Here is a 23,800-nt window from a genome sequence, read left to right as displayed (position 1 = left end):
CCCACCGATAGGCTTTCCCGAGCATGAAGGGCATTGGCAGAACTACCAAACCCAGAGGGACGCGCGGCACAGGAGCAATGTTGTATGGGAAGTGTAGTCTTTGGGGGGGCAAGAATGGGCTTAAACTACTAAAACGTTTTGCGGATGGGAGCGTCACGGTGGAAATCAGGGAGGAAGCTAAAGTTTGCTGCAGTGCTTCCTGGGAAGTGCAGTCCAGTTAAGAGTGAAACTGGGGCGAGGTCTCTAAAGATGATGAGAGGTGATCCTGAATAGAGGGACTTACTGTTACACATGGTAGTGGTCCTGTTGAATGTCCATAAAGCCCGGCGGGGTGGGGGACCTCCTTCCTAACTGTCGTGGTTTTCTTTTCTTTTTTACTGTTTATGTCTCTGATGTGTGCATCACAAAGCTACGTCATACACAGGCTGGTCCTAATTGCTAAATATGCCTGTATTTACCCAAATATAAGGCAACTCTGAATTTAAAATGACCCCCTTTTTTAAAAAAAAGGTTAAATACAGGCTATACCTACACTGAGCCAAAAGTAAGAGGATTCTGAATTTAAGACGATCCCACCATTTCTAACATAAACTCCTTCTAACTTGGCAAAGAGGCACCTTTTTAATGTGGTGATTCTCTTTATTTAGCAGGGGGAGAGTAACTGGCCCTGTCCACCCCCAGCAACTGTTGCTGGTGTCTATCTTATTAGATAGATAGATACCAGCAACTTTTTTTTTAGATTGTGAGCCCATTTGGGACAGGGTTCCGTCTTATTTGTTTGTTGTTTCTCTGTGTAAACTGCCCTGAGCCATTTTTGGAAGGGCGGTACAGAAATTGAATTATTATTATTATTGCAATACCAGGGGATGATGATGATGATGATGATAGCAATAGCACTTACATTTATATACCGCTCTATAGCCGGAGCTCTCTAAGAGGTTTACAATGATTTAGCATATTGCCCCCAACATTCTGGGTACTCATTTTACCGACCTCGGAAGGATGAGTCAACCTTGAGCCCCTGGTCAGGATCGAACTTGTAACCTTCTGGTTACAGGGCGGCAGTTTTACCACTGCGCCACCAGGGGCTCTGCTGCTGCTGCTGCTGCTGCTGCTGCTGCTGATGATGATGATGATGATAATAATAATAATTAATAATAGCAATACCAGGGGATAGCAGAATAGAAGAAAAAGAAATAGAAAAAATAACAAAATACAAAGATCTACAAACTGAAATTGAAAGGCTGTGGCAGAAAAAGACCAAAGTAATCCCAGTGGTAATTGGCGCCCTGGGTGCAGTTCCAAAAGACCTTGAAGAGCACCTCAACACCATAGGGGCCACAGAAATCACCATCAGCCAATTACAAAAAGCAGCTTTACTGGGAACAGCCTATATATTCTGCAACGATATCTATAACAACAGCAACAACATTGACAATAAAATTCAGCCATCCCAGGTCCTTGGGAAGGATTCGATGTCTGGATAAAACAAACCAGTCAATAACACCTGTCTGTGTAAATAAATAAATAATAAATTAAATTAATAAATAATAGAAGTTGGGGGGCTTAGTCTTGGATTCTGGTAAATACAGTACTTCTGAAGCAGTCCTGAGAGAAATCCAATCACAGCCAAAATATTAATACAAAAAAACTACTGCAACTGCAACTACAATACTATACAAATCATTGGATTACATACAGTCTTTTTGTCACACATTGTGCTGCAGCTAGAAACATACCTGACAAAGAAAATTTAGATAGATTAGATCAATATAGCTGCTTTGGCCTCACTCACTCACCCACTGACAAACTTCCAGACAAACCACGATAGAGACATGCCATTTCCATAGGTGGGTTCCAGACTTTGCCGTGCACAGACCACCAAATGACACTAAAACAACTGTTAGCTAACTCCAGATTGTAGAACAGGAGATGTGATGTACAAGATAGTGAAATCTGTGGACAGGGGGAAGGAAATTGTGGAAAGAAAGGTGAAATATATAAAATTCAATGTTCAGGTTGAACTTTATTCTATATTGGAGAATCCGGTAGACCACTGAAAGAGATAAAGAACATCCAGCAGATTATTATTATTATTATTATTACATTTATATCCTGCTCTTCCTCCAAGGAGCCCAGAGTGGTGTACTACATACTTGGGTTTCTCTTTCACAACAACCCTGTGAAGTAGGTTAGGCTGAGAGAGAAGTGACTGGCCCAGAGTCACCCAGCTAGTTTCATGACTGAATAGGGATTTGAAATCGGGTCTCCCCGGTCCTAGTCCAGCACTCTAACCACTACACCACGCTGGCTCACAATGAGGCATTGTGCACAGAGAACAAAATCCTGGTCATTGCATATGAGGAAAAAGCATGAAGGCAAAATAGTGCCTACTGAAATATCTATTTTGGGGATTGAAAGGAATTTACAGAAAAGGAAAATAAAGGAAGCATTCTTTATTTATATTTATCTACCCCTGCTAACTTGGCAAAGAGGCACTTTTTAACGTGGTGATTCTCTTTATTTAGCAGGGGGAGAGTAACTGGTCCTATCCACCCCCAGCACAGTACCTCCAGTGACTGTTGCTGGTGTCTGTCTTATGTTTCTTTTTAGATTGTGAGCCCTTTGGGGACAGGGATCCATCCTATGTATTTATTATTTTTCTGTGTAAACCGCCCTGAACCATTTTTGGAAGGGCTGTATAGAAATCGAATAAATAAATAAAGTAAGTAAGTAAGTAAGTAAGTAAGCAAGTTTGAGACCTGACATTAATGCTTGGGAGGCACTGGCTGATGCTATAAGGTTTATTAACCTCTGAGAAAAATTAGGTGATTCCCCTTCTCTCCCCCCCCCCCCCCCGCTCCATTATCTCTCTGCCAGACACAAAACAGAGTGTTAACAAATCTAGGCAAGTAGGGAGGCCAATGGCGGCTCATGTCCGCCTGCCCCCGCGGCCCCCCATCTCACCCCCTGCGTCTGATGTCAGACGCAGCAGGTGGGGTTTTGCTCGGCTCCATTTTCGAGTTGCTTAGCTCAGCACTGGCTTCCCAGCCTGGCTAGGAACGCATCTCCCTGCCTTTTCAAGCAGGGAGAACCGCTCCTGGCCACACTGCGACTGTGGCGCTGGCCGGGAATTTACTTGGAAATTGGTGCATGCCACATTTCTGAGCAAAACCCTGCCCCTTGTGTTTGATGTCTGATGCAGGGGGCGGGGCAGGGGCGCAAGGCACAGCTCGGCTTCTTTGAACCCATTCGCACAATGGTGGCTCCGCCCCTGGTCTAAGCAATTTTATAGCTGGGAAACAGAGGAGGTCTTTATATGTGCTCGTTTGTTTGTTTGTTTAACTGATGATGGTGTGTTGCACAGAACCATTTTATTTATGTATACCAACTTTTATTTATTTTTTGTGCAATAAAGGGTAGTTTTTGTTGAGTTGAGGAGTTAATACGCACATTGCATCACGACATATCAATTTATACCACCAAAAACAATCCAATACATCAGAAAAAGGCACTACTTTCTTGGAAAAAACTCTCCCATTGGAAACAACGGGCAATGCAACCTCATTGAGCTACATGAAGCCTACAGTCACAGACGCCCCCTGGAGGAAGCTGCAAGCTCTTTACTAGATATAAAGGAATAAAGTGTGCCATTGAGTCGGTGTCGACTCCTGGCAACCATAGAGCACTGTGGTTGTCTTTGGTAGAATATAGGAAGGGTTTACCATTGCCATCTTCCACGCAGTACGAGATCATGCCTTTCAGCATCTTCCATTATCGCTGCTGTCCAATATAGGTACCAGGGGGATTTTGAACCGGCAACCTCTAGCTGGCTAATCAAGTCGTTTCCCCACTGTGCCATTAGGTGGCCTGGATATATAAGTATAAAAGCTTGCTTTGGCCTCACTGATTGACATGAAATTCCCTTGCTCTGTAAATACTGAGAGGCACTCTAGTATTCTAATTTGCATGTTTCAGGACTGAACCTGCAAATGCATAGATCTATGCCCGTAGTTATCTCTGACTCAGATCCAGTTTTGGGTTGCCTTAAGTGGTGCTGGCACCCCAAACAAATGACATTTTAAAATTCCACAGCCCACAGTTGTCTGTCATTAAGATGGGAGGGAGTGAGAGCTTGGCCAAATTATTAGAGGAACCAATTCCTTTTTGCTTTCCTAGCATCAATCAGATGCAGCAGCAGCAAAGTGTGTTTGTTTGTTTGTGTGTGTGCAATTAACCTCTCACAAATTGGAATTCAATAATCTTTCCAGAGGCCAGGCCTGTTCACCTCTTGCATCAAAAACAACAGAGATTTGTGGCACCACACCCAAGCACTCATCCCTTTTTTAATGAACAGAGGGGGAAAAATAAAACTTTCAATTTGTTCCTCTCCCCCCATTAAAAATTGTATTTGAGAGTTTTCTAGAGGAAAAGTACATTAGGGGGAAAGTCTGAAATAGTAGGAGGCTGTGATTGCACACTTACTTGAGAATGTGTGGGGTGTTAGTATGCTGATGACACCCAGATATACTTCTCCTTGTCGTCGTCATTAGGAGATGGCATAACTTCCCTAAATGCCTGCCTGTAAGCAGTAATGGGCTGGATGAGGGAGAATAAACTGAGATTGAATCCAGATAAGATGGAGGTACTTATTGTGCAGGATCAGAACTCCAGAGACAGTTTTGATCTTCCTGTTCTAGATGGGGTCACACTTCCACAAAAGGAACAAGGAGTGCTTCTGGATCCACACCTCTCCCTGGTATCTCAGGTTGAAGCGGTGGCCAGAGGGGCTTTCTATCAGCTTCGGCTGATACGCCAGCTACACCCGTTTCTTGAGATGAATGACCTCAAAACAGTGGTATATATGTTGGTAACCTCCAGACTTGACTTCTTCAATGTGGTCTATGTGGGGCTGCCTTTGTATGTAGTCCAGAAACTCCAGTTGGTACAGAATGCAGCAGGTTTGTCTCTGGGTCATCTCAGAGAAACCACCACATCACTTCTTTGTTGATAGAACTACATTGGCTGCCAGTAGGTTTCCAGGCAAAATACAAAGTGCTGATTATAACCTATAAAGCCCTAAATGGCTTAGACCCTGGCTATATAAGAGAACGGCGTCTTCCTTATGAGTCCCACCGCCCACTGAGGTCATCTGGAGAGGTCCGTCTCCAGTTGCCGCCAGCTTGGCTGGTGGCCACATGGGGACGGGCCTTCTTGGTTGCTGCCCCGAGACTAGAATGCATTCCCCACTGAAATACAATCCTCCCCATCTCTGACAATTTTTTAAAGCACTTGAAAACCTACCTCTTCACCCAAGATTTTTCATCTTAAAATAATAATAATAATAATCTGTTTTTAATTTTTAGATTTCCTAAATTGTTTTAAGATTTTTGTGTATGTGTTAACTTGTTTCATGTTGTTATTAACCACCCAGAGATGAAAGTTTGGGGTGGTGTACAAAGTTGACAAACAAATAAATAAATAGAATAAGTCCCATTGAACTCAGTGGGACTTACTTCTGAGTAAACCTACTTAGGATCAGGCTGCAGTGCAGTCCTAAAGTTACAGAAATGCCATTTGGAATCAGTGAGCCTTTGTACCATGTAAAATATATATATATATATAGTCAGTTTTCAGAGACTAAAGATACCAGTTCATGATATTTTCAGTCTCTCTTCCAGAAAAGTTTAAATTTAGCCAAAATAAGCACTAATAGGAAACATATAAGGAAATGATACAAAAATCTTTCTGATGTATTAATATTGTTGTTATTGTTATTATTGTTATTATTATTCTTAGTTTATTTGATTTCTATACTGCCCTTCCAATAATGGCTCAGGGCGGTTAATTTAGGGGCCAGGGCGGAATTCCTCCTTTAGGAAATAATTTTAAATGTTATTGTAAGACTTAGGTGCTGACTGTATGCATATGTATGGCCTTTGAGCAAAAACCTCTCTCAGTCTTAATCCAACCATTCCTACAATTGTAAAAAACCTCAGATTTTTTCACAATTTTTCAGATTTTTCAGTTGTGGAAAAACTCAGGGAAGGATATATATTTTTATCCTTCCCTTCCAATATTTTCCTGACTAAAAAGATCTAAACGTGAGATTATAGGTAAATCATGTAATCAGAGCCAGTGTGGTGTAGTGGTTAGAGAGAGTGTTGGACTAGGATAAGGGTTCCCAACTTGGTGCTCTGGATGCTGCTGAACTACAACTCCCATCATCCACAGCCACAATCAATTATAGTTGGGGATGATGGGAGTTCAGCAACATCTGGAGTACCACAAATTGGGAACCCCTGGACTAGGAGTCGGGAGACCTGAGTTCAAATCACCATTCAGCCACGAAGCTGGTTGACTTTGGGCCAGTAAGTAACTTCTCTCTCAGCATAACCTACCTCACAGCGGTGTTGTGAGGATAAACATAAATATGTACACAGCTCTGGGTTCCTTGGAGGAAGAGTTGAATATACATGTAAAAATTAATAAATGATTGTTAATAAGTAGACAACATGAAATGATACAAAGAGAGAGAGAGATGCTGAAAATAGTTCCAAGAGTTGCCTTTAATTGCAGTTTGTGTGTGCCTCTCTCTGTGTGTGTGTGTGTGTGTGTGTTTAAATTTCCAAAGAAATATTTCATCCAGTCTCTGTAGGGGATTAAACAAAGAAAGTTACTATTTTAACTTTTTCAGGAAAATAATGTGCTTTTTACATCTTAATAGGCATGAATCCAACAGGATTTCCCCATTTCCGTATCTCCGTGCTGGAAATGCTACTTCTGTTGGACTTTTGTCTCGGGTGCAAATGAGAAATGCTCAGAGCTCTGACCCAATCCCCTCGGGCCCTGAGGTGGTAAAATCTCCTGTGTATAACTCGGTAAGGTTGCCCGTTGGCAAGCAGAGAGCCACATGCTATTTTTCACAGTTCTCACAGAAAGTGAGGTTAGAAGAATGCTGGTGAATGTTTCGTGTTTGAAGGAGTAATTAGACCATTTTTATTTTCATTATGGTGCCTTCAGTGTATCTCACCGGACACCTCATCTCAGATCTCATCTGACACCCCCTGCAAATTAAAACACACACACACACACAATGCTGGAGAAATTGTGCCCTGGAGACTCCCGACTAATTGGAGGGCAGGCTCCTGGATCCAGCTTCTGATTAGTCCAGACAGTTGTTTGTCCCCCCTCACCGTCCAATCCAAATTCACCCCCTTTCGAGGCATCAGATTTGCACATATGGAGATGTTCAAAATTTACCTCAGACAAGTGCCTTCCACAAGCTCCACCCCACAATGACTTACTGCTCCAACAATGTATCTCTTTCCTTCACTTCGCCTGTCATTTCTCCCCCTCACCCAGCAGATTAGCCAGCAGCATCGTGATCTGTAAAGGCTGGGTAAAACTGAGTTTTCCACAGACTCGTGCCTTTTTCTGTCTCTTAGGCCTGCCTCTCCCACCCTCCTTGATTGGTTTCTACAAGCTAAAAAATGTTGAGGAAGAGCTGAGTGAATAAGAAAGAGCTGCTGAAACCAATACGATTGCAATTGTATGAGAGGGAAATCTCCAGATATCTCTACCTGAACAGAGTTTGGTAGAAAGACAGGTATAACAGAGTATTGGTAAACTGGAACCTAAGTAAGTTGGGACCTAAAGTGGGTCATGCCCTGTCTTATGGTGGGTCACGTTATCAGTGGCACTGCCCTTATTTTCTGTGCCTGCTTTTATTTTGAGAAAGGGAGGATGACCAGACGACCCACAGGATGACGGTTATCTTTAAAAGTCTTCCCCGGGGTGAGAAATTGGGGGGGGGCGCACTGCTTGGACACTGGTTTCCTCTGGATGAGAGAAAGAAAATGCTTATGGCACTTTTTCTAACATTTATATTTAGAAATATGCAAGTAGAATGCAGGAGCTTATGCACTCCTTTGAGGCAGATTTACTTCCCGGTATCCTCTGTAGCTAAGATATAAGATTACTAAACTGGAATTTATGGTTGTATTGTTTTGTGCTGCTGTTATGTATTTGTGTTGCTGGTCAGAGACCGAATAAAGTCGTTGATGATGATTTACTACCTGACATCAGGGCCCTTGAGGGAAGCACCCTATGAAATGCCTCTAGCTTTCACTCTCGCTCTCTGTGCCAAAAATAGTGGTTTCTTCACACACTTCTACACATACATACATACCTTTATATCAGCTCCTCCATTTAATTTGGTCTGATAATTTCCTACATTTCAAACATTCCAGAGATGCTCTGTAGATACAGAGCTATTCTAATAACTCACCCTCACCCTCGCATAAAGAGACGTCTGTGAACAACCACTAGGGATCATTCACTTTAATTTCCCTCCAAATCTCAGCTCTTGATCAGGCATACCTTGAAGGCAAACCTGTAGCAATATTTTGGCAGGTACAGTTTTAATTATCTGCATGTCAAACTGTACCTCCAGACATTTCCTCAGGAGCTCTGCCCTCCTTTGCATCTGGTCTCAATTGAAACAAGGATAGGATAATACCGTTTTAAAAAACTGAGCTGAATCCCATGTGGCAGTTGGGATTAAAGGTGGATCCTTCCTGCATATGAAGGGTTGAAAGATTGATGTAATAGAGAACAAATTGGTAGGTCACCCCCTCCATATAGGTTGCAGACCACTTCTTTTACAGAACTACATCCACTCACTCCATTGTTTGGGGTGTGGTCATGAAGGGTCATGCAGAAGAGTTTTCCTTTCTTTTGGTCAGGTGGCTGTTCAGAGTCTCTTAAGTGTCTCAGCTGTGCCTACTTTAGGAAGAAGGGGATTTACCTGATTGAGAACTGCTGTCCAAAGTTTTCATTGTACTATAGAGCAACTTGATATTTTGAAAGTGGGTTCCTTTTTATTTTATTTTACGTGCTCAAGGGGATAATTCCACAGACACAGTTTAAGATGATAGTGTAATAGATAATTCCATTTAGTTTATTACTATTATTATTATTATTATTATTAAGACAATTATTATTTTTTTAATTTAAACCAGAACAGGGTCTCTCCGGGCTCCTGCCTGAACAACTGTGACCAACAAAAACAAAGGCAAGTGAAAACTCATATACACTTCTGGGGCCCAAGTTGGAGAATCCCTGACCTAAGGGGCTGTCTCACAATTATTTTACTTATTTACCAAATTTCTATACCACCCAAAACTTATGACTCTGGGCGGTTTACAATAAAAACAAAACTTAAACATTAAAACAATTTAAAACTTAAAACAAGGTTAATATATATATATAAAGTAAATATAATTAAAATATTTACAGGCACTGCAACAGAGGAGCATCAACAAATGCCTAATAGCTGAGGATGTAAGAACTGCATTTCTGGGTCAGACCCAGATGTTCTGTCTCATATAGCAGCCAAATGCCTCTGTCTGAAGTAGAACAGGAAAGTGGTAACCAGTGCCACCCTCTGCTGTATGGCTTCTAGGCAGACTTCAGGAGATAGGTATTAGAGCTGTGCTTTAATGCAGCCTGCAGAGGCTCTCTTACCCCTGGACTTCAGGGCTGAATTCCAGGGCCGCCACACCCCCGGGGGCCCCTAAATCCTCTATAGTCTGTCCTGGGTGTGGCCACTGGCCCACACAAATGCAAGGTGGTTGAGTGTGATTGTGACCTGTGCTGGGTGCTTTAGAGACAGAGGGGTTAGGAAAGAAATATGTGGGATGGGAATATGATATCATCCACCCCAATTCAAGATGGCGGATGCATGACCTTTTGAGGTGCAAATGGACTAAAATTTGAACTACACACCCGATTAGGACCAAATTTAGTTCAGTTCTAGGGATACTGAAAGTAAAGTAGGCAGATTAGTTCTTACTAGGACTTGTTGATTGTGTGAATGGCCTCAGTATCTTCTCAGATTCCCATCCTGTATCTTTAGGTGGTATATGGTAGTTTATTAAGTGTGGTCACCAAGAACATCTAATTATATGCCAACAAAGTACTAGCATGTTCCACTGATGTCTGCAAGATATGAGTGGACTATAGCTACATCTGTGGCCACCATGCATATTTTGTGGCCTTGCCCACAGACAAAGGTGAAAATCAGTGTAAGGACTATTGGCATGAAGTGCTATTTCCTTATGCACACATACAAACCAGCACAACATGACCACATTTGGTCACAAAAGCAACCAACACTTGATTGCCTAAATGCTTTGGATTTGCTTTGGCTAAAATAGGACTTTGTTGTTGCAATTTTGTCTGTTTCACAGAGTCAATAACTGAAGATGCCTAAAGTCCAAAAGGCTTCCCCACCAACCAGCCTGCCCTGGACAGCTCCTGTGGCTGGGGGAGAACCCTTCCAGGTGGCTCCTGCACCCTCTGTTGTGAAGGTGAAGGTTGAGAGAGAGCAGATGGTGATATCAGAACAATTCATTCCCAGGCATAGTGAGGCCTTCCAGCTTGATGGATCTTATCCTCTTGACCCAGGGGTGAGCAGCAGCAAGCATATGTGTGCTGGAGTTTGTGTTCCCCTTGTTATGATTAAGAAAGAGGAAGAAGAGGAGATGGAGACATTGCAAGGGATGCAGCTTACCTCTCAGAGTGATGACACCCTAGTGCTTCATCGCTCCTCATCTCTCCAGACCCCCATTAAATGTGGGGCAAAGCATGTGAGTCCTCCTTCAGAAGTGCAAGAGAGGAAACGTGCAAGATCCAACAGAGGGGAGACGACAGTGAGAGGTGAGAAAAATGGGGTTGTCGCTTTGGTTGCTGACTATGATAAAAGCTGATAGCAGATCAAGTATTGACTCCCTCTGGAATATGAATGTATGGACCTGAGTAGGACCACTGGTCAATCTAGCCCAGTATTGCACGCTATGATTGATGGCCTCTCTCCAGGGTCCATGTCAGACCTTCCCTAGCACCACCAGATACTGTTTCAAGTGGAGATGCCAGGGATTGAATCTTGGATCTTCTACTTCAGGGCTTCACAACTTCAGCCCACCAGCTGGTTTTGGACTACAACTCCCCTGATCCCCAGTCACAGTGACCAGTGGTGAGGCATGATGGGAGTTGTAGTCCAACGTCTGCAAGAGGACTGAAGTTGTGCAGCCTTGTTCTATATCCAAAGCATGTGCTCTGCCATTGAGCGATGACTCTGCCCCATATTTTGTCTCTGCTATATTGAAGTGTGTCCCCCTTATAACTAGTAAAGCACATTATTCAACAGGCCTCACAAAACTGTGTCCTCCGTGTACACACCAACTTTCACTCTGCTAACCCCATCTTCAAATTGGGTATGATACTATCCTGCATTTGGCAAATTTTCTCCCTGTTCCCTTTAAAACCAAGTGTGGGGGAACTGTCAAGCAGGTATTCAAACTTCAAGCAAAGAATTGTCATGAAAGTACATTTCCCTAGTTCTTCAAGTTTTTCAAAGTGGGTATGGTATTATAAATGAATGTACTCAGACAAGCAGAAAAGGTCAAATAGACAAGTGATACTTACCAAGGACCTTGCTTCACTTGGTCAGCTACACAGAATGTAATTACTACTACTCTTGCTACTCTTTCATTGCAATGTTATCCCTAGTGTGGGGATTTAAGGCCACTTGGCAGGGTCTCGCAAAAGAATTGGTGTGCAAACATGATGAAAAATGAGGTCTTAATTTTAATCATGAACTCAACATGGATTGTTTTTTGCTCAGTTCTAGGGGTCAGTTTTGGAACAGATGAGTACATTTGAATATATATACACAGCCTTTCATTCCCTGCCGCATAAAACGCATGCCCTCATGCATGGGGAGAAATAACTTCCCAGCAGTCTTGATGCCCTGTACTGCTCAGTTGAGAAACCAAGCCGTGAGAGAGACTGAAGCAACTCTGTTTGCCTGAGCTTTTGGACACTTGTGATTCTACTTGATTTCCAGCAGTCCTCCTTCGGGACTTCCTGGGGGCATCTGACTGGTGCCCAATAGACCGGGGCATAGTCCAATACTCTGACTATGCAGGCCCATGTTCTAATCCATTAGGGCTCTTATGTTCATATCAACTGAATATAGTGTCTGCTCCAATATTCCCATTTCTGGCTTCCCATGTTTAAAAACTGAGACACTTTTAAAAACATTAGAACACCATTATCGCTGTCCCCATATGAATCTATGAAGTGCCAAGCCAAGGTGTTTCTCTTCTCTCTCTTTCCCAACCTGGATTACTTTTCTTACAGAATCCACAACAAAAGGAGAGAAATATACCAGCCCTGTGGGAGATCATGGAGTTCAGATTCCTTCAGCTGAAATGCTTGTTGTGAAGACTGCCAAGTCCCCTGAAAACAACAGAGAGGAGATGGAAGATGCTGTGATTGTGATTGAGGATGATGAGGAAGAAAATTTGCTTCCGTGTTCAAAACTTGAAACAGCCCTTGTTAGCATCGATTCAGGTATGGTCTCAGCCAGGGATGGCCAGCCCTGACTGTCCTATCAAAGACTATTTTCACTTTGTGAGAAATAGGGATTCCATGTCTGTGTGTGCTCACTCTCTCCTTCTGCTGTTATATGTAAAGGCTTTACACAAGCATATGGGCTGCAAGACAGTGAAGTCTGCGGTTAAATTATGCCAGGTTTGTTATGAAAGGGAAATCCAGTATTTCATCCCAGAGTGTACCTGTCATAAACCAACAAAAAACAGAACATAAAATATGGTGCAATCTAAACATACGTGTAACAGGCTACCTAAAATCTGGCAATTTTCCAAAAACACCTGAAAACCCATCTTTTCACCCAAGCTTTCTCAGCTTCCTAAATTTGGGAGGTTTTAATATCTGGTTTATTTTAAAATTAAAAACCCGATTTTGGGATTTTAATCATTGTAATTGTTTAATTGTTGTTTTAAAATGTTTTTAAATTGTTAATTGTTATATTGTTTTTTAATTTGTTTTAGCTCTTTACTGTTTTAGTGGTTTGTTTTAATTGTAAACCGCCCTGAGCCATTTTGGAAGGGTGGTATACAAATCAAATTATTATTATTATTATTATTATTATTACCTCTAAACATGATACCGCATGCATAAAAACTAATACAAGTTGCACATGATATTCAAATAGTGATAATGGAATTCCTATAGATGAATAAAATGCAGACTTCATTAGACCACAGCTGGTTCTATATTAGATTATCATAATGAGTTTCCACATCACAGAAATTCTCAAGACAGGTCATTATCCTTAGCTGGCTTGAAGAAGATAATGTAAAATGTGATGAATGTAATCCTGAGGCTTCTGAACTGGAAAACCTCAATGGAAGACTGGTCTTATTGTATCTCAAAGATGTGGGGTGTGTGTGTGTGTGTGTGTGTGTGTGTGTGTTTAAACTGAATTGGGAAATTTTCCTGAAAAAAATCTGGATAATTTTATTGAAATATTTCCCATGTAAATTTTCCATTTCCATTTTTCCTCCCCCACCAAAAAATAAATAAATAATAAATTGCTATACAAATTTTCCTGATGCCCTAAATAGATTGGGCATGCTATTTGACCTATTTATAAAATTAAAATCCACACCCATGATATTTCCCCTCATATCTCAAACGTATTTCTAGCCAAGTAGAAATGGAAATTGTTTTATGTTAGACACACAGTGGTATGCATGAATCAGAATGATCTTCCCTTCCCCCTTTTTTCAGTTTGTTATGGAGCTGACCATTTCCTACCCCCCAGTTAGTACATGAGTCAGTTGGGGTGGGTGGTACATCTGCAGGGATGAATGATTTTTGACAAGGTTGATACCTCCAGAGATGGAAAATAGTTTATAACATTGCAATTCTTTCAGTGTGTTGTTATGTTTTCATTGTTCTGACAATTGGGCCTGCAGTGGCTAAATTTGCAGTGGTGTTTTAAAAGCTTTAAAAAGTTTTTAAAATACCAACACTTTTATATATATATATAAAAATCTAAAAATGGCTAAAGGCCACCTCCAGCCTCAAAAGCAGGGTGCCTCTGAGTACCCGTTGCAGGGAGTAACAGCAGGAGAGAGGGCATGCCCTCAACTCCTGCCTGTAGCTTTCAGCGGCATCTGGTGGGCCACTGTATGAAACAGGATGCTGGACTGTTCTTATGCTATGTTCTTAAATCAATGTCAAAGGAATGGGAATCGATGGCAAAGGAATGGGAATTGGTAGTAATGTCCTCCAAAAAATTACTACACCCTACTGCTGGAATTTTTGATTCTTAATTTCCCACCAGTAGCTAGATTTTATTGGGCCCTAACCAGCAGCTTGCCCACTGCCCAGAAAGTGAAAACACACACACACACACACACACACACACACACACACACACACACACACTCAAACTAATGTTTTATTTGAGTTACACTAGAAATAGTTTAAGGAGAAAATCTTAAGAGGTTTAAACATATTAAGGAATTCAGTAGGCATCTCACCACTACAAATCATTCTTGGCAAAGCAGTCTCAGCAATATAAAAGAGAAAACTTAAAAGAGCAGATTCAATGAAAAAGAATTAAAATAATAATCAAAACCTATAGCCAGGGGTCTGGCTAGAGAAATTGAGAGAAAAATCAACAGGTGTATAGCCAGACATTGTTGAGCTCAAAACTATGGAAAAGGTACATTTTTTAATTTATTTTTTAATGAGGGGGAAAAGACCGGAGGAAAAATTCTAATCTGTGACCCAAACTTTTATAATCCCTTGTTAGGGGAATGTCCTTCCCTCCCAAAAGGATGACTTGGAGTACTTGTTGAATTTTGATAGGCCATATCTATCTACAAGATACCACTCATTTTTATTAGAAAGATGCCATTTTAGAATGATTAGGTATTGATCAGTGTTGCCTTGTGTGCAAGAATTATGAACTGCTGATTTACATAGTTGTATATTTGGATCTAATTATTTAACCAGTCAGTTGACCATTACCTAATGGCCAATGCTCAGCAGAAAAAGCCCCTTCTGTGTTCTTGTGGCTTTCCTTGTTTTTAAACAAAAGACATTTACTGCTACCTGATTTGTATAATGACACATACACATCTAAATTCATCTAACTGACCCATAGCCAAACTAACTTCCCTTTTCTCTACAAAGAGCCAGCAAAGCAAACTTGCAAATTGTCAGCTCAGAAGTGGATCTGGACCAAAGTGCAGATGTGGATTCTTGATTCCATAAGCATAAAAGCCCCTTATGTGATAAAAGGATTGAAATAATGTGATTACATATGGTGTATATGTTTTTGGTAGGAAAAATGCAAGCCCCCTATGCTAATCTTAATTAGCAAGTGACATCACATCATCACATTTCCTATTAAGGAGGGGTACACCTAGTTAAATAGTTCGAGCAAATGTAGCATATTAACTTGATATATGACATAATAATGCTTTATGTACTTCTTTTCGCCTTCTGTTCTTACCAGATTGGCTGCATGATGAATTACCTGGGTTGAGTTCTTAAATTTTATATAATTTGTGTTTTCGATGTATTCAGTTTAGAGAATCTCAATGTCATTCTCAAGATCTATCAAATTCACACTAATAATTTATCCTTTTATTCATTCAGCCAAGCGGGCAAGGTTGGCACCATCAGGTAACTGTAAATACAGGTAAAGTGTTTGCAGACAAAACAAGTGCCCACAACTACTTCACTATAAATTCACTGTGGCTGGTTTCCATCACTATAAAGAAAAAGGAAATAAATTGGTTAGTTAATAAATGTTAGATAAATTCAAATGGATAAAACAACTTGCCACAACTGTCCCGCAAAGGAAAAAATATATCCCAGTTCCCACTGTTCCAGTTTCTCCCAAAACATGACCCCAAAACACACCACCTTGCTGGTTTTGTGCAAAGTGGGTAGAAAATGCAAAAGCTGTTATATCGTCTCCTCTCTTGTTTCAGTGTTGGAATCCTGTAGACAAAAAATGTTGACGCAATATCTCAGAGACATTGAGAGCAGTCATCTTAGGAATAATAAAGAGAGTCTCTTGGAAGGGCATATCCTTTTTTGCACAATCTGTTACACCTATAGAAAATCAACTTGGCTGGTGATGTTGACACTTTAAGAATCATAGTGAATGGTACTGGAGTAGGTTTGATACATTGAAAAATAGAATGGTGGGAGGTATTGTAGTTGTATAGCTGCCTTAAATGGCAAAACTATCCATGGTAGAATGCAGGTGCATCATCTCATTTTTCTTGAGATGGATGATGATGAAATGAAATTCTTATCAAAAACTTAGTTTTAAGAAAGCTTTAAGTTTTAAGAAGCTGAGGCTTGAATTTGGCCAGTGGAGGCACCTTCCTTGGTCATTGACTAGTTTGCTGCAGTTGGACTGTGAAAAATGGCCAACTTCCAAACATCATTAATGCAAAAGATCAGTTCAGTTCATTCAGTCCAGTGGTTCAGTTCAGTAGAGGTCATTCTGGTAAAGTCATATTTGGTGAAGTCACAGTTTGGCAAGTCATAGTCCAGTAAGTCTTATTTTGGTAAAAGATGACAAGTCCGGGTTTTTTTTAATTGTCCCAGCAAAAGACAATTGAAAACATGTTATGTTGCTCTTCAACTTTCACTTGTCACCCAATTCACACAATGTCTTTTCATGTGTCATTCTACTGCTTATGACTGCATTTAGTAGGTTGGATGTGCACAGCTTCACTTGTCTTTCAGATCACAAATTTAGAGGTGTCACAACTGTCAGCTAAACATACGACAAAACAGGAACATTTCTGGCAAAAAATAAATAAATCAGAGGTTGGAACAGATGAGGTCACTGAACATTTAAAATAAAATATCTAACCCAAAATGTGTTAAAACATAGAACCAATTATGTGTTTGTCTGCAACACTTCTCCTACACCTTTTTCTCTTCTGGAGTTTGGCCCAAAAGGAAAAAAAAATTAAGACTTAATAAAATATGGAGCAATACCAGTAGGAGGCGAAATAACCCTATAGAAGAGAAAATATATTCTTTTAACTTGTGCATCTTCTTCCATGATGTCACACATTCCACAGAAAAGCATCATCCTAAAACATAGACCTATAACAATTAATGTAAAACAAAGCAAATATTAGCAAAGAAGTCACATCCTCTTTTACTGATTACTCACAATAATAATGTGATAACTGATTAAATGTCAATTTCATTTTTCAGCAAGAGAGCTCACTTTAGGATCAAGTAATAAAAATTTAGGATCAAATTGTTACAGAACTAAATTAGAATAAATGGGGGGGGGGAGAAACAAAAGAAGAAGGGGACATATGTAGATATATAGCTGATGTGTATGGTCATGACATCTGATTCATATCCATTAGCCACTGAATCACATTTGTCCTAGGTGTAAGTGGGGTGGACATGCCATTCATTGATACAGGTTTCTGTAACAGATGAAAGAAATGTGGTTAAATTCCCACTTCCCTCACTGCTGTGATTACTCCCTAACTTTATATGGCTTCAGCTGGAAAACATCCACTGAAGACAATATAACTTGTTAAAATAAAGCCAGATTGGCTTTAATTTAAAACACTCTACATGAAGCCTTGACAATAATCGGATATGAAAACTTTTGTTTTAATTTTTCTGTGACTAGTAAAGCTGACTAGCTGTGTCGGCTTTCACTTTTCTATGGCTAGCAAAGTACTAGTGAAAAGGAAGTAGATTCTTCCTCTTTTCTTTCTGTTTTGAAAAAGGCAAAAGTCAGTGATCTTGGCTTGGTGTCTGGGTATCTTTCAACAGCTGCAAAAGCCGTTGTAGGTTTTCCATCTATCTGGTCCTCAGCAACCCCCCCAAATTAATCAACTGTCTCCATACTTTATTACTCAGACAGGGAGGCTTGGCTTCACCTTGGAAAACAAACATTACTTTGGTGGTTGCTTCCACCACTTAGTGTTGGTTTGGTGTGGGAAAAGACTAAGAGACTGGATTATCAAGTATCACACATGAGAAGCAAGATGTGAAGCAGAGAAGCACTTAAATCATCTGCACTGGTGGCACATGAAGCAATAGAGGCTCTGCCCACTGATCAGCTCTTGCATTATTGAGTAGAAACCCATTCCTTCTTGATTTTCAATGCCCTACCCACGCCCCTAACATATTTTATAAATATTTGAAAAGGGCTTGCTAATTTTTCCTCCACCTAACCTTTCTCCACCTCCTCACACAATTTTTGCCTAGTTTTTCCTCAACCATTTCACTATCTTGTAGAAATAACAGCTTCTTTTCTTCTTCTACAGAGAGAATGCAGAGCTTTTTGATGAAGCTAGGCCTTAATCAGCGAAGAAACAGGAAGCTCGCACTGGAAGAAATGCTGGAAATCAACTCTGAAAGTCTAAAGGTTGAGGCTCCCCGATCATTGGAAGACCTACCTTGGCACTTCTTGAGAAACCTGATGGCCCTCAATGGGACAGCCAGAAACACAAACCTTGTGCTCAAGGCTGAGGAAGACTCATGGGGAGGTGAAGAGGGTGATTTGGGCAGTGAAATGTTTTGTCTGCATGAAAGAGACACTAGAATTTCTGTGAACCCCCTTGATGTCCTTTCTGCTATCCTGCTTTGCTCTGATAGCTTCCTTCAGCAGGAGATCTTGCTCAAAATGTCCATGTGTCAGTTTGCCCTCCCTTTGATCTTGCCTCCCCTTGACACCCCCAAGTGTACCCTCATGGTCTGGGCCATGAGGGACATTGTGAGAAAATGGAGGCCCCATTCCCTTGCTGAGAGTAGGGGCTTCAGAGAGCAGAGCCTGGTACACATTTCCATGCCGACTATTTCCTTTGTGAGGATGGGAAGCTGCAGTTTATCCAAATCCAGGCTTCTCAATGAGGTCCTCAGTTCCCCTCAGCAGCACCATGATTTCTTTGTGCATCGGGACATGGAGTGTGGGAATGTTCCTCGAGAGATCAGTGATGGGCTGATGGAAATCTCCTGGTATTTTCCTGGAGGAAGGGAAAACTCAGATCTTTTTCCAGAGCCTGTTGCTCTGTTAAACCTCCGTGGAGATGCTGGGTCACACTGGATGCAGTTTCATTTTTTAACTGAGATCTCCTCTGCAGTTTTCATCCTTGTGGAAAGCCTTTGTGAAACAGAATACAACAAACTATTGACTCTCCAGGGATCAGCATCCAAATTTTGCATTATCTTGAATAGTGAAGGCAGGAAATCAAAGAACACGTTGGAATACCTTAATAAGCTAGCTCCAGTATTGAATATGAACAAATCACAGCTGCTAGTGAAAGAAAAGAACCAAAATAATGCAGAACTGGTGAGAAAACTCCGGTTAGCAATGGGAAGTATCATGAATTTGCGTCTAAGAATAGTAGATGTGGTAGGAATGGCAGTGAAGTCTAGATTCCTAGGGATCTGTGTAGATGAGGATGAGGAGGAATGCTGTCTTGGAAGCAGGTTGACCATGGCAATAACTGCAGAAATAAAAGAGGTAGTGAATTATAAGGGAAATGTTCTGAGGCTCCAGGGTGACCTCTGGAAGAACATTGGGAAGACAGAGAAGGAATTGTGTAGAATGAAGGAACAGAGAGATGTCCATCCCGAAGACTATAAGTCTCAGCTAAGGAAGAAGCTCTTGAAGCTACGACAGGAGCAGAACAAATATAAGCTGTCTAATGGAATGCTTAAATTTATTAATGCGGTGAGCCACTTGCCCCAAACGAAGAAGCGCTACTTCCTGAAATGGCTGAAATACCGTGTTGATCATGTGGCAAGGGGGAACCTTTCTAAACTACAAGCCGAGTATAAGGCGAAATGCCATGCTGCCAAGGAAGCTGCAGAGAGGCTAAGAGAGCTAGACCAACTGATCCCTGCTAGTTCCCTGGGGGTCGAGCACTTCATGCGTGAGATGGGACAGCTCTATGAGGCAGAGTGTTCCATGATTCAAGAAGGCAAGATGTCAAAGAGAAAGCGGCAATTTGTTCTCCTTCCAGGGGTAGCTGCTGAGCTTTTGCTGGAAGGGTTTCCCATGGAATTGGTTGACGGAGATGCATCCAACATCCCATTACGGTGGGTTTCTGATGTTCTGACTGAGCTCCACACTAAACTAGGAGGCAGATCCAAGATGCAGGTTCTGTCCGTTCTGGGTGTACAGAGTACTGGCAAATCCACCCTTCTCAATACTATGTTTGGACTACAGTTTGCTGTTGGCAGTGGCCGATGTACGCGAGGGGCATTCATGACTCTCCTAAGAGTTGCCAAGGACTTGCAACAAGAACTGGGTTGCAATTTTGTCTTGGTGATTGACACAGAAGGCTTGAAAGCCCCAGAGCTGGCCCGACTGGAAGACAGCTATGAACACGACAATGAACTGGCCACCCTGGTGATCGGACTGAGCGACATAACTGTTGTGAACCTGGCCATGGAGAATGCCACTGAAATGAAGGACATCCTGCAAATTGTAGTCCATGCATTCCTAAGGATGAAGGAGACGGGGCACAAACCCAGCTGCCAATTTGTGCATCAGAATGTGAGTGATGTGTCTGCCCATGAACAGAATATGAGAGATAGGAAACTCCTCCTGGAAGAGTTAAATGAAATGACCAAAGCGGCAGCAAAAATGGAGAACCTCTGCAGGGAAGTGTCCTTTTCGGATATTATGGACTATGATCCAGAGAAACACAATTGGTACATCCCTGGCTTGTGGCATGGAGTCCCACCCATGGCTCCCATTAATGCTGGGTACAGTGAGAGTGTATGCGACTTGAAGAGATACCTCTTTGAATGCATGAAACACCGTAGCCGCAGCAGGGCTCCCAATGACATTCCCCAGTTTATCGAATGGGTGCGGAGTCTGTGGAACGCGGTGAAACACGAAAGCTTCATCTTCAGTTTCAGAAACAGTCTTGTGGCCGGGGCCTATAACCAGCTTTGTGTGAAGTATTCTGAGTGGGAGTGGGATTTCCGCAAGGAGATGCATCTCTGGGTATCCCAAGCGGAAATGATGATCCGGAATAAATGGTCGGATGACCTCAGAGCTGACATGTCTGCCAGACTGCGGGTGGAAGCTCAGCAAAAACTGCATGAAGGGGAGCAGAAGATGGCTTCTTCCCTGCAAGGCTACTTTGAGAGCAAGCTAGAAAACCTGCACCTGATAGAGAAATACAGAGAGGATTTTGCCAGGAGTACCACGTGTCTCCGAATGGAACTAGAATGTTACGTTCTGGCCAAGTGTGAGGAGTTCCTTCTCATTCAGAAGAACAGAAGCAAGATAGAACGCCTGCAGGTGGAATATATGGAAATTGTCAAAACCAAGGTAGACAGTCTCTTAGCAGACTGCAGAGAGAGAGCACAAAAACTGCAGGAAGAAGAATTAGAAGAAGAATTTGAAAAAATGTGGGCCAGAACAATAGCTGAGCTGCCACTTGATCGCTTACCCAGGCGTGATGTTGCTCAAAATATGCATTATCAGTTGCACAAGGACTTGGAGAACAGGGGCAGTCTGGTCATGCAAATGCTACAGCAAGCCCAGTCACTACATAACTACCAAAGTGGTTCCTTCCAGATGAAAAAAGAGTACCTAGAACTGTCTGTCCTTCAGAGTATAAAGGAGTATTTTAAGAATGAGTATTTGCAGACGGTGGAGGAACTAGCAATTTCGCTGATGGACCAATGCAGGTCTTATGTTACAAAGAAGGTCCAAGGTAAAGGAGATTATGATGAAACCTTTTGCAGGGAATTGTTACAGCAAATCAGTGAGAAACTTCAAGAAGTGAGTGTCAAGCAGCTTCCAACCACTGCTTCCTTTGAGATGGACCTGAAGCTGCACATCCTTGGAGAAGCTTCTGCTGCGTTCGAGCAGATGCACCAACATTTCATCATGGACAATGACCCTAGTCAGCATTTAGAGAAGCTGAAACCTCACTATCTCTCCACCTTCAAGACTATTTACTATGAGAAGGATGAATGTCAGAAGAGAGCTATGGATTTCTGCCATCGGTGTCTCAGACCAGCTCTGTTGGACTACCTCCATAAGAGGCTTGGCATTATAATAGTGGATGACTTCCTCAGGAGTGAACAATCCATACACTATGGTAGTCGGTCCTTCTTCCAGTTTGCTGTACAGAAGAAGTTGCTGGAGGAGATGAATTTTGATGACTATGTGGAATATATCCTGAACTACAAAAGGTTTGTCCAGTCCTGGATCCAGAAAAGCTTGTTAAAACATTACCGAGAGGGCAAGCCTTTGAAGAATCTGGTGAAAGAGGTCCTTTCAGCTGTTTTGCAGAAAGTCAACGATACCTTGCTCAGTCTCCTACACAAAGGATATTCCAGCACAATTGGCAATTTTCTAGATAATTTCTGCCAAAAGCTAAATGGAGAGCTGGTCATTTCCAAGGATGGCTTGGATATCATCCTCTTCAGAAACATGGCGAATGTTGCACAATTTGCAGGTGACATACTAACCTGCCTGTCAGAAGTGGAGGAAGAGATTTTAAGAAAGATGGAGGAGAACATAGAAGTGACTCTTTCCAAACTCCAGGTCTGTCCCCGTGATGAAATCTTCAAGCGTGTCTTTGGCTGTGGACAGCAATGTCCTTTCTGCAAAGTCCCCTGTGAAGCTGGGGGTAGTAACCATAAGATACACTTTGCCTCAGTTCATAGGCCTCAAGGCTTAAACCAGATGACATGTTCTGTCTCCATAATGCTCACCTACTCTATCTGCTCCTCTGATGTTGCTTCATGGAAAAAATTTAGGAACCGTACCACTTCCTGGCAGTGGTATTTCTACAAGGAATACCGTCGGTTTTATCCAAACTGGCATATCCAACCAGATCCTAGCGTCAGGACCTCAAATTACTGGAAATTCATTTTCAAAGTGTTCAATTTGCAGTTTGCAGATAAATATAATGCCCTTCCTGCTGTTGTTCCTGCAGATTGGAGAAAGCTATCCAAGAAACATGCACTTGCTAGTATCCAAGAGGCTTTCAATGTGAAATAGACTCTATGGGATATTCCATTGTTTGCAAAAGCCTGCCTGTCAAACATAACATTTATTACTTAGTATTCTATGCTTTGTAGTTATTTTTTCTTCTTTTAATGAATACTGGAATGTTTATCTTTGTTTGAGCAGAATAAGCATAATGTTGTCCCTGTGTTACCCTTCACCTGAGCAGCAAAAATGCCATCCTTGACATTGTTTTGGAAAGGTTGTACTTTGAGATTTGAAAAGTTGGCCCTCAATAAAAATGATTTAAAAATATTAAGCATAACTGTGAAGTCATTTGCAGTATAAGAAGGTAAATGTTGAAGAACGTTGCTGAGTTTCAACCAGCTAGATGGATCTTCTGGCCGGATTTTGGCCCTATTTGCGAGTGAAACCAGCGCCGTGTTCGCAGTGTGGCCGGAAGCGACTCTCCCTGTCCCACACAGTGCCGGCTGGACTGAGCTTGCGCAGCCCCATTTGCGAGCTAAGCTACACTCCCTGCGTCTGACATCAGATGCAGGGGGCATGGCAGGGCTTAACTCTGCACCCTGCATCTGACGTCAGACGCTTGCAGGGGGCTGGGCTAGGGGGCCAGGGCGGAAGGCTGAACCCGGGCCACTGCTGATCTTCCTCTGCCCCTGCCCTCAACAAAATGTGGCAGGGGGACACCTGCCAAAAATGGGGGAGTCATGGCAGGGGGCTACCTGCCAAAGGTGTGAAAATGGGGGAGTTGTAGTAGGGAGAGTAAGGTGTAAAAATGGGGGAGTTGTGGTAAGGTGACACCTGCCAAAGGGGGACACCTGCCAAAATGTGGCAGTCGGCACACCTTCCGGGAGCAAGTCTCATTAGACTCTGCTGTGCTTGCATCTGAGTAAACATGATCCTACTGTT

The 23,800-nt window shown here is 42.0% G+C and overlaps 1 protein-coding gene across 5 annotated transcripts; it reads left to right on the top strand.

The window, feature by feature from the left end:
- The first annotated feature begins 131 nt into the window (after nt 1-131).
- On the top strand, nt 132-23,185 carry LOC128328737 (interferon-induced very large GTPase 1-like). 5 transcript variants are annotated; one of them, XM_053258778.1, is made up of 7 exons: nt 136-259; nt 6,728-6,881; nt 7,449-7,609; nt 9,024-9,076; nt 10,254-10,722; nt 12,208-12,420; nt 18,216-23,185. In XM_053258778.1, the coding sequence occupies exons 5-7, from the start codon at nt 10,269-10,271 to the stop codon at nt 22,922-22,924; spliced, it is 5,376 nt and encodes a 1,791-aa protein (XP_053114753.1). In that variant the 5' UTR covers nt 136-259; nt 6,728-6,881; nt 7,449-7,609; nt 9,024-9,076; nt 10,254-10,268; the 3' UTR covers nt 22,925-23,185. The 5 variants fall into 5 exon arrangements, with proteins under 5 accessions (XP_053114754.1, XP_053114753.1, XP_053114755.1 ...); XM_053258779.1 differs by lacking the exon at nt 6,728-6,881 and having other exon boundaries at nt 132-259; XM_053258780.1 differs by lacking the exons at nt 136-259; nt 6,728-6,881; nt 7,449-7,609 and adding an exon at nt 7,218-7,402.
- Nucleotides 23,186-23,800: the final 615 nt, after the last annotated feature.

This window comes from Hemicordylus capensis, chromosome 6 (assembly GCF_027244095.1).
Source record: "Hemicordylus capensis ecotype Gifberg chromosome 6, rHemCap1.1.pri, whole genome shotgun sequence".
Taxonomy (NCBI): Eukaryota; Metazoa; Chordata; class Lepidosauria; order Squamata; family Cordylidae; genus Hemicordylus; species Hemicordylus capensis.
The sequence above is the reverse complement of the archived record's forward strand: the minus strand, read 5'-3'. Positions and strand labels throughout refer to the sequence as shown.